Genomic DNA, 9532 nt, shown 5'->3' with positions numbered 1-9532 from the left:
GCACCGGATGCATTTCACAGATGCATAAAACCCCCTCTGAGGGTTCTTCTTCCACCACCTCTCCTCTGGGCCGCAGCTGTGCTGGGAAGCTCTGAGGAATCCTTTTTAACCCCCAGCAAAGCGTTGCTGTCGGTGGCACAGGGCTCTTCCTGCTGCTGTAGGGAAGCTGCACTGCAAAGAAACACCAGGGCGGACTCTAATTAAAGGTTTCAGTGGGAAAGGGGATGAGGTTTAAATTTGGTTTTGTAAACACGATCGTTTCTGCCCAAACCACCGCCGTGAGAAGCCGAGGCCTCACACAGCCCAGGCCCGGGGCCGCCTCCAGGCTAGGCCGCACCGGGACCTCAGGGACCGCTGAGCGCTCAGGTGTGAAGGCCTGGCTTCCTCGGACAGCGCTGAGGGCCGGGCCGCCCCGTTACCTCCCTCAGGGATGGGAGAGAGGATGGCGTCTCGAATGCGGCGGCTCCGGGCCGCATCCGCGCGGCTCGCGCTCTCTGCCCAAGATGGCGGCCGCCCCCTCAGGCGCCCCTTTGTCTGCAGCCGCCGCATTGCTGCGAAGGGCGCGAAACTGGGGCAGCGGAGCCACGCCCATTCGGCGTGCCGGCCGCCAGGGGGCGGGGCGCGGGAGGCTGGCGACCAATCAGAGGCTTCCACTTCCTTCCTCCTCACAGGGGCTCCCGCGGCCAACGGGCTCGGCGCTCTCGGCCAATCGGCGCCGCGCTCCACGCCCCACCCACGCGTGGGAGGAGGTGCCGCCGGGGTTTTGTTCGCGCTCCCTCCTCCCGTCGCTCCTTATGAATATTAACAGCCTGCGGCCCAATCAGATGGCGGCGCAGCGGCGGCGCTTTGGTGGCGTCACTCGCCCCGCCCCTCGGTGAGGACAAATCTGCATATTCATGAGGAGGGCGGGACTGGGCGCGGGAGTATATAAGCCGCCGCCCCGCCAGCCGCCGCGTTCGTCGCGCTGAGGCTTTGAAGTGCGGTGTGGTTTCTGCAGTTCCGCACACCGGTAAGCGCCCGCCGACGCGCGGGGCGGGTTGCGGTCTGCCGGGGGGAGGGGGAAGGGAGGGAATTCGGTGTGGGCATCGTGGGCACCACGTCCCCGATGTCGGGGTGTCGGGTCTGTGCCTCGGCCCGGCGCGGGGCGGCCGCGCACCGCCAGGCCTTGTGTGGCTGTGGGGTGTACAGGACAGCCACTCGGTTGGGTGGCTGCTGGGAGGACCGGGCCGGAGGAGCGCTGAGGGGCGCCTCGGAAACAAAATGGCGACGGGCCTTAGTCGTGCAAAATGGCGGCGGGAGGGAGGAGGGGCGTCGGACTGCGCCTGCGTCGGGGGGCGGGACGGGTGAGGGGCGGGGGTCCCGCGCCGGGCGGGGGTCTGCGTGGCGGGGGCCCCCCTGTGGGGGCGCGCATGCGCGCTGCAGGCGGCGCGGCTCCGTGGACGGTGCGGAGCGCCCTCTGCCGGGCGGGAGGACTCAAGCCGGCATCGCACCATGGTGCTCGCGGGGATCAGAGCGCGTTCGGCGGCAGCGAGCGGAGCCGGGAGCGTCGGTTCGGGCTTTGGGGAACGTTCGGCGGAACTGCTGACTGAAGGCTGGTTGATTTCGCAGGTGACGATGGCATCAGATGAGGGCAAGCTGTTCGTTGGAGGGCTGAGCTTTGATACCAACGAGCAGTCGCTGGAGCAGGTCTTCTCCAAGTACGGGCAGATCTCCGAAGGTGAGGGCAGGGCCGTGCCGGGCTGGGCTCTGCTGGGCTGCAGTGGCTGATGGCAGCTGTTCTCTCCTCCAGTGGTGGTGGTGAAAGACAGAGAAACGCAGAGGTCCAGAGGCTTCGGCTTTGTGACATTTGAAAACATAGACGATGCGAAGGATGCGATGATGGCCATGAATGGGAAGGTAAGCTGGTTCTGCAGCAGCTGTTTGTTCCCCCTTAAGAATGATAGAATGGCCTGGGTTGAAAAGGACCACAATTATCATCAGTTCCAACTCCCTGCTATGTGCAGGGTCGCCAACCACAGCTTCCCAGAGCCACGTCCAGCCTGGCCTTGAGTGCCTGCAGGGATGGGGCATCCACAGCCTCCTTGGGTAACCAGAAAGCAGTGAGATGAGCTTGGTGGGTGTGCTTCTGTTTGAAGCCATGAGGAAGAAGCTAGGTGCTGGAATCCTTCCAAAGAAACAACAGAAAAGGATACAGAGCAACGTGGCTTAGTGAAATCCTGTTGTGTTACTGCATTCTGAAAAAGGCTGAGGCTATAATCACAGAATCGTAGAATGGTTTGGGTTGGAAGGCACCTCAAGGATCTTGAAGCTCCAGTCACTCTGCTGCAGGCAGGGCTGCCAACCTCCACATTTCATACCAGCCCAGGCTGCCCAGGGCCCCATCCAGCCTGGCCTTGAACACCTCCAGGAACAGACAGGGCATCACAGCCTCTCTGGGCAGCTGTTCCAGCACCTTACCACTCTCAGGAAAGAACTTCCCCCTGACATCCAACCTCAATCTTCCATCCTTCAATTTCAAATCATTCCCTCTTATCCTGCTACCCTTTCAAAGAGTTGGCTCCCTTCCTGTTTACAGGCTCCCTTTAGGTACTGAAAGGCTGCAGTGAGGTCACCATGCAGCCTTCTTTTCAAGAGTGGCTTTGTAATGCTTGAGAATCCATCTGTGTGTCGTCAGCTCAGTTGCAGCATTGAAGAAAACCAGTACGCACCGGTATTGAAATTCCGGTGTTGCTTCACTGGGAGCCGAGTTGTGCAGCATGCTGTGCAGTGCGTGTGAGCTGATGTGTTTTTCTGTTTGTTAGTCTGTAGATGGCCGTCAGATCAGAGTTGATCAAGCTGGAAAATCGTCAGAGAACAGATCCCGAGGCTACAGAGGGGGATCCACCGGGGGCAGGGGCTTCTTCCGTGGGGGCAGAGGTCGGGGCCGTGGCTTCTCCAGAGGTGAGCAGGCGTTGGGGTTGCTCTGCTTGGGATGGGGGTGGTGTGGGTCAGGGTGCTGGAGGAGAAACCGTAACGTGGTGTCTGTTCCAGGAGGTGGAGACAGAGGCTACGGCGGGAGCAGATTTGACTCCAGAAGTGGAGGATATAACGGCTCCAGAGACTACTATAATAGCAGGTAATGCTATTGCAGCTGCTAGCTAGCTTGTTACAGCTCGCCGTGTCTGTTGCCTGGCAGACAGCAGCGCCAGCAGGCTGCAGAAGCTGCTGAGCCAATACAAAGCGCATGTTTCCAACAGCAGGAGTCAAGGAGGCTATGGAGACAGGTCTTCAGGAGGGTCCTACAGAGACAGCTACGACAGTTACGGTAAGTCCTGGTTCAAATGGGAGCGATGTGTACGTTGCTGTAGGAGCTCTTAAACCTTCTGACCCTGTTCTGAAGTCTGGAAATGCTCTGAGGCTCAGCTTTGGACTGTGCCCCTTTTCTGTTCTTGCCCGTAAGAACCAATCTGTCAGGCTTTGGATGTGGTGGTGCCGTTTAAAATTTCTAATTTGTAATGCATGTGTAGGAGTTGCTTGGATCTAAAGGCAAAGCAAGTTTTTAAATACGTTCTTGGAGCTTGAGACTAAGCCAAAAAAACTCGGAAGCCCTAACAAACTGGATTCAAGGGTGGGGGAGTTCTCTGACACGGTAGAGCAGTAGCTTCTGGAATAATGCAAGGGAGTAAAATGCTGGAACTTGTCTATGCTTCAGTGCCTTTACAATTGTGCCTGCTTCTTGTCCTCAGCTACACACAACGAGTAAAAATCCTTCCTGACTCAAGATCGTCCTTCCAATGGCTGTATTTATAAAGATTTTTGGAGCTTCGCTGAAATCGTTATTGTGTAGTACATCTACTTGTATTTTCACTTTTGTAGTATTATCAGTTCTAATCTTGTCAAACACAGCCTGGCAGCTTCTGATACGAGATGGTCTGACGAGACTTTCCTTTGAGAAAGCTCTGCTTTCGAGTGGTTTTTAACCTTTTTGGAAAGCACTTCTGATTTTGTTTTACGCTTCATGATGAGCCGAGGTGTTTTTTCTTTTTTAAAGTCGTGAAGTTGGGGCCCCAATTCAGTTTCTTTTGAGATAGAAAGGACCTTTAATTCACCGTTCACTAGAAGCTGAACAAGCTGTGGACTTTTTCTTTTTTTTAAGTGCATTACCTTCGTCTTTTGTAACATTCCTTTAGTGTAGCAAGGTAGGAATGCAGCCTGGGTACAAATTGGAAGGCAAACCACCTTGATATATCTAAAGAGAAACTTGCTTGTATGTTCAACCTGCATAACGGTATTTTTACTGTTGTAATGATGTAAATTACCCAGAAATAGACTTGCAAACTTACCATAAAAGAGGTTCTTGAAAATGTTTATTTATATTGTCCTTTTTTACTGGAAGAAATATGCATATTCCATTGATATTGTATTTGAAGTGGTAAAGGATTCTTGTATACAGTTTTCTTTGGCTTTACGAAGCCTATTAAAAGACCGTCTGAAATGAACTCTGCTCCTGCCATTGACATTTCATTGCACAACACAGTCCTTGAAGACGAACAGTGTGTGTAGAAGATGCCAGAGGAGAGGAGAAGACTTAGCAGTAGTGTAAGAGCAAAGCAGACTGAACAGTTGCTAGAATTGAATCTTAACTCGGTCTTGACACGTGAATTCACCGGCGTGCTTCCACATAACAGTGTGTAGGGGCAAAGCTGGCAGCACGGCGTGCCTTTGGGTGTTGGAATGCTTGGTGACAGCTGAGCTGAGTGTTAGTGAGGAGAAGTGCTGTTTCCTTATAATGCTGAAGTGAAGAATTAGTCCTTTGGTGACTGGACTAGTTACTGGAGTGTTAATGGTAGGTAAATTGCCGTAATTAGCTAGCTTTGTCATTGCCTTACAAGTTCTAAGAATTCTTTGCTAGCATATGGAAACTGCAGTGTCCTTGGAGAAAAGAAGTGTTGTGCCTCCAACAGAAACCTCTGAGACGAAAGCTGCTCTCTTGGCTAGTTCATATGTGGAAATAGTCCTGTAATTCGAGGTAACTCCTTTTGCTCATGTCCGCATCCTTCCTCTTGTTGAGAGCTCATTTGAAAGCCTAATGTACCTGTGAAATATTCCTCTGACAATTCTGGTCAGCCGATGGACAAATTTTAACCCATGCCGTATGCAACCTTTGGCTTGTGGCACAACTTCAGTTCCACAGATCAGAGTTGGGCATGCAGTCATGTCTTGCTAGTAGGAACGGAAGCAAGATGGGAAACCGAATTCCCTGACTTGATATGTGTTCATCTATTGAGAATCTTTCTAGACTTCATTAAGTTGCTCACTTTAATTGTAGCTTTCTTTGCCATCCTACTTGTTGCCATTAACTTTTTCCCATAGCCCACACTTCCTAAGCAGCCATGTCAAAGTGGTTAACTCTCTGCTTAGGGATCCAATGATACATTGGCTGGCATATCAAAGGCATCAGCCAGCCCCGGAACAGTTTTCCCACACTGTGCTTCTGTGATGTGATGGGTTCAGCGAATGGCTTGTGAAACCCTCGTATCTGATGTGACCTGTGTTCGGGGGAGGGGGGTGGCGATGCGAAACTTCTCTGTTTGATACCATTATTAATGCACTTCTGCTTTGGCAGGCTGAAGAGAAGATGGACGCTGGGCTCGGAAGCTGGCTGTTGGGTTCTGAGGAAGGCAGTGGTGCCACCAGGGAAGCTGAACCCGCGCCTGAGTTTGCAAACCAGGTAACGGCCCGTCATTGCGGCCCCCGACCCTCAGTGTGGTGGCGTTTCCTGAAGCAGAAATGAAGCCCTGTTTGTAATTTAAGAATAAGGAGCTGTGGGGGGGGTGAAACTTTAGGATGAAAAGTGGACGTAACTCAGCCTTTAAAACGACTGTTTTCATTTGATTTCAGCAACGAACTGCTGTGGAGAGGACCTGAGAAGGAAGGACAGCGTTTGAGCGGAGATGATGAAGGGCTTTGAGCAGAGTTGTTGCTGATGTTTATAAATGGAACGAGCAGGAAAGCCAACTAAGCTAGAATAAAACATTGCAATGTGAAAAAAGAATCTTCGTAGTACTTCTGTGGGCAAACAATGCTAAAATCTGGCTAGATGAGTTCCCCTGTGTGTGTAGCACAGCTGAAGCTACAAAGAAGGGCTGTTCTGGGGAAGGGGGTTGGAGGTGGTTGGGGCCACCCATCTGTGAGGTCATTGCAGTGGAGCAGCTGTGTCTGAAGGGAGAAATGGCTGCGATGGGTTTGCAAACCAGTGCTGGGGAGTTTTCGGGTCTCAGTTTGAGGTGGAACGAGGGATGTGTTGGGCTGTGCTGCTGTCAGGAGCTGTGGGTGGTGGGATGTGAGCAGGAGGTGCTGCTGCGGGCTGACAGCTGTGCTTGGGGTGCTGGAAAGATAAAGCACCAACCGAGGGCAGTGTGTGCTGTGCAGAACCCTGGTCTGAGTCACTTTTTGGCGATCAGGAAATACATTCCAAAGGGTTTTTGGAACACGATAGCACTTAAAGGGCGGGTAGATGACCAAATGGGAGCTGGTTGTGCCAGTCAGAGCTGGGAGATGCACTGCTGGGAATGGGGCACAGTGATGGCTGCTCAGAACTGAGTCCCAACAGCTGGCAAAGTCCTTGGCAGCTCAGCATCCTGAGCGTGGGCTGCTGTGCAAAGCAGTGCTGTGTGGATGTGAGGAGCTGCTGCAGTGCAAAGCAGTGCTGTGTGGCCATGAGGAGCTGCTGCAGTGCAAAGCAGTGCTGTGTGGCCATCAGGAGCTGCTGCAGGCTCGAAGCAAAGCCAAGCCTTGCTGGTAGGAGCAAATGGAAAACAGCCTGAGATCAAAAAAATCGTGGGCCGCCAATGGGAGGGTGCGGTTTTGTGTGGCTTTTCTTTGACATTTGAATAGAACGGCCAATAAAAAAAGACGCTGCCGTCTCGTTAGCTGATGGTGCCTTTTATTTTTGAAGAGCTGCTGTGTTTTAACGGGGAGAAATGGCGCTGGGGGTGAAGCAGGGAGGGTGTTGTATTGGCAGAGGACAAATGCAGGTTTGGTGCTGCGCTGCTGCTCTGCTCTCGTGTTAGAAGGACGCATTTATTGCTTTACACCGCTTTTTCTCTCTCTCTTTTTTAAACCTTTTTCCTATTATCCGAACGATCCGAACTCAAACCCCGCCCCCCGGGGGGGGAAGGTGGGGGGGGGTTCTGTGTGTAGCGATTCCTTCCTCTCACTTCTGATGGTTCCTGGAGGCGATATTAAATGCGGGACTGGGAGAGAGAAGAAAGCTTTGCTGATTTAAATGACAGCAGCCCGTGGCACTGAGAGCCACTCGCACCTCGCGGTGACACAAAGCGTTACCTGAACGACCCCGATGGTCCTCAATGGGATGCTTCAATGCGGCGGGAATCACCGCAGGCTGTTCGCTTTGAGGCGCTGCGTTTAATGATCCGCTGTTGGGTTGGGGCCGGCGCAGCTGAATCACAGAACGGCCAGGGTTGGAGGGGACCTCAAGGATGACGAATCTCCATCCCTGCCACACGCAGGGCCACCAACCTCCGCATTTCACAGCAGCCCAGGCTGCCCAGGGCCCCATCCAACCTGGCCTTGAACACCTCCAGGGATGGACGGGGCATCACAGCCTCTCTAGGCAGCTGTTCCAGCACCTCACCACTCTCATAGCAAAGAACTTCCCCCTGACATCCAATCCAAATCTCCCCTCCCTCAACTTCAAATCATTTCCCCTCGTCCTGCAGTTATCAAACCTTTCATAGAGTGGATTCCCCTCCTGTTTGTCGGCTCCCTTTAGGTACTGCAGGCTGCACTGAGGTCACCCTGCAGCCTTCTTTTTTCCATGCTGAACAAGCCCAGCTCCCTCAGTCTTTGCAGTGGAGGTGCTGCACCCCCCTGATCATCTTTGTGGCTCCTCTGGACCCTCTCCAGCAGCTCCCTGTCTTTCTTGTACTGGGGGCTCCAGACCTGGACGCAGTGCTGCAGATGGGGCCTCACAACAGCAGAGTAGAGAGGGACGATCACCTCCCTGTCCCTGCCGGCCTCTCCTCTTCTGATGGAGCCCAGGATCCCGTTTGCTTTCCGAGCTGGAAGGCACAGCATCCCCCGGGTGGCTCAGCGGGCAGTCAGCGCTTCAGCCTGCCCCCCATCGGGGTCGGAACGGCGCTCATTTCCCCGACGGGAACGCTTCGTTGGGCGGCAGGAGACAGAACCGGGATGGGAAACATCGCGGCCACGGGGAACGGGGTTCGACGCTCCGTTTATCGGCGGAACTCCCGGTGCGGAGCGGCGGAACGGCGCAGCCCCGGAACACCGCGCTCAGCTCCGCCCGCGCCCGGCCCCGCTGTGCGCGCACCTTCCTGCGCCGGGACCGCAGCTCCGTGCCGGCCATGCTGCTCCCGCAGCCCATCTGCGTTCTGTTTCTGCTCCTACACGGCGGCCGCGCCGCGTCCCCCAGTAACGGCACGGAAACCCCGCGGGCGGAGGAAGGGAACGGGACGCGGACGGGCGCGGGGCTGCCGCCCGCATCGGGGCTGCCGGTGCTGCGGCGCGCCGTGTTTGTGGTCAGCGCTCTGTCGGTGCTGGCCGCGCTCTACTTTGTGCTGAGGACGTTCCGGTGAGTGCGGACCCCCACCGTGTCCACCCGGACCCCCCCGGTTCCCCTTCCGCTCCCTCCTTCCTCCGTCACGGCGCTGCATCGCAGCACTTCCCCATCCCGACACAACCGCCCCGCGCCGCCGTTAATGAACGCTAACAATTAAACCCCATCCGCTGTGCTGCGTCCCACCCGCAGCTCCCGGCCCGACGGACGCAGACGCGAACCGAGCGCGACTTTCAGGTGGAAGAAACCGCAGCGGAAGAAGTACGGTCTGCTGAGCAGCTCCGATGAACGCGTGGAGATGGCATCGCTGGACAGCGATGAGGACACCGTGTTTGAGACGCAGAACCTGCGGCGGTAAGCAGCATCCCCTGCTCCTCTTGTCCTCCGGGGAAGCGCCCACACTGCCACCAGAGGGACGCGGGGTGAACCTCAGCTTTACGTCACCTCCCTTCGCTGTCAGACCCTGAAGGCCCCGTGCCCATCTTGCTTCGTGCTTTTGGGACAGAGCCGCATGGCCCTGCAGGGCAGGAGGAGCTGCTGTGGCTCCCGGCTCGCTGCTGGACGCACATTGCTGCCTGCACAGCTGCCCTCATTCCCTGCATCACGCAGCTTTGCTGCTCTGTAGGATTCCCCCTCGCAGCTGAGGATTGGTGTCCCGTGAGCACAGCAGTGCTGCTGGCTGTGCTCACGTTGTGCGTTTTCTTTCTTTTCAGATGATTTGGGACCAGTGGCACAACTGCACAGACCGAGCGAGGGGTGCGAAGTCATCTGCTGGGATCACCGACGTTTTAGTTTTGATAATAATTGCTTATAATGACTGCGAATTAACAGCACAAACTCTTTGGTCGCTGGGGAGGGCAAAGGGGACCAAAACTGTTTCCTTCACACGTCTTTTTTGGGGAGAGGTGGAGCTGCAGAGGACTCTGCACTGAGTGCTGCGTGGGGTGACGCTCA

The 9532-nt window shown here is 55.2% G+C and overlaps 2 protein-coding genes across 7 annotated transcripts; both read left to right on the top strand.

Annotated features, from left to right (window-relative positions):
• Nucleotides 1–904: 904 nt before the first annotated feature.
• Nucleotides 905–6034, top strand: LOC122168672 (cold-inducible RNA-binding protein). Of its 6 annotated transcripts, none has more exons than XR_006171310.1 (8): nucleotides 905–1009; nucleotides 1609–1717; nucleotides 1790–1896; nucleotides 2802–2940; nucleotides 3031–3115; nucleotides 3240–3304; nucleotides 5606–5710; nucleotides 5881–6034. XR_006171310.1 is itself a non-coding variant. In XM_042834192.1 (7 exons), the coding sequence occupies exons 2-7, from the start codon at nucleotides 1615–1617 to the stop codon at nucleotides 3740–3742; spliced, it is 516 nt and encodes a 171-aa protein (XP_042690126.1). In that variant the 5' UTR covers nucleotides 905–1009; nucleotides 1609–1614; the 3' UTR covers nucleotides 3743–4478. The 6 variants fall into 6 exon arrangements, 4 of the variants coding, with proteins under 4 accessions (XP_042690126.1, XP_042690125.1, XP_042690123.1 ...); XR_006171309.1 differs by having other exon boundaries at nucleotides 3237–3304; XM_042834192.1 differs by lacking the exons at nucleotides 5606–5710; nucleotides 5881–6034 and adding an exon at nucleotides 3726–4478.
• Nucleotides 6035–8351: 2317 nt separating this feature from the next.
• Nucleotides 8352–8936, top strand: LOC122168671 (protein FAM174C-like). Its single transcript, XM_042834187.1, has 2 exons — nucleotides 8352–8593; nucleotides 8771–8936. The coding sequence occupies exons 1-2, from the start codon at nucleotides 8367–8369 to the stop codon at nucleotides 8934–8936; spliced, it is 393 nt and encodes a 130-aa protein (XP_042690121.1). The 5' UTR covers nucleotides 8352–8366.
• The last annotated feature ends 596 nt before the right edge of the window (nucleotides 8937–9532 follow it).

The sequence above is a fragment of the Centrocercus urophasianus genome, unplaced genomic scaffold, assembly GCF_019232065.1.
Source record: "Centrocercus urophasianus isolate 14NV4802_14NV808 unplaced genomic scaffold, USGS_Curo_1.0 seq_435, whole genome shotgun sequence".
Taxonomy (NCBI): domain Eukaryota; kingdom Metazoa; phylum Chordata; class Aves; order Galliformes; family Phasianidae; genus Centrocercus; species Centrocercus urophasianus.
Note: the sequence above shows the minus strand (reverse complement) of the source record. Positions and strands in the feature narration are given on the sequence as shown.

Excerpts from the sequence above, each read along its gene's own strand:
- LOC122168672 (XM_042834188.1), top strand. The coding sequence starts at position 1,615 with ATGGCATCAGATGAGGGCAAGCTGTTCGTTGGAGGGCTGAGCTTTGAT. Across the intron at positions 1,718-1,789 it reads GTACGGGCAGATCTCCGAAG|TGGTGGTGGTGAAAGACAGA; the intron begins GTGAGGGCAGGG and ends TCTCTCCTCCAG. Across the intron at positions 1,897-2,801 it reads TGATGGCCATGAATGGGAAG|TCTGTAGATGGCCGTCAGAT; the intron begins GTAAGCTGGTTC and ends TCTGTTTGTTAG.
- LOC122168671 (XM_042834187.1), top strand. The coding sequence starts at position 8,367 with ATGCTGCTCCCGCAGCCCATCTGCGTTCTGTTTCTGCTCCTACACGGC. Across the intron at positions 8,594-8,770 it reads TTTGTGCTGAGGACGTTCCG|CTCCCGGCCCGACGGACGCA; the intron begins GTGAGTGCGGAC and ends TCCCACCCGCAG.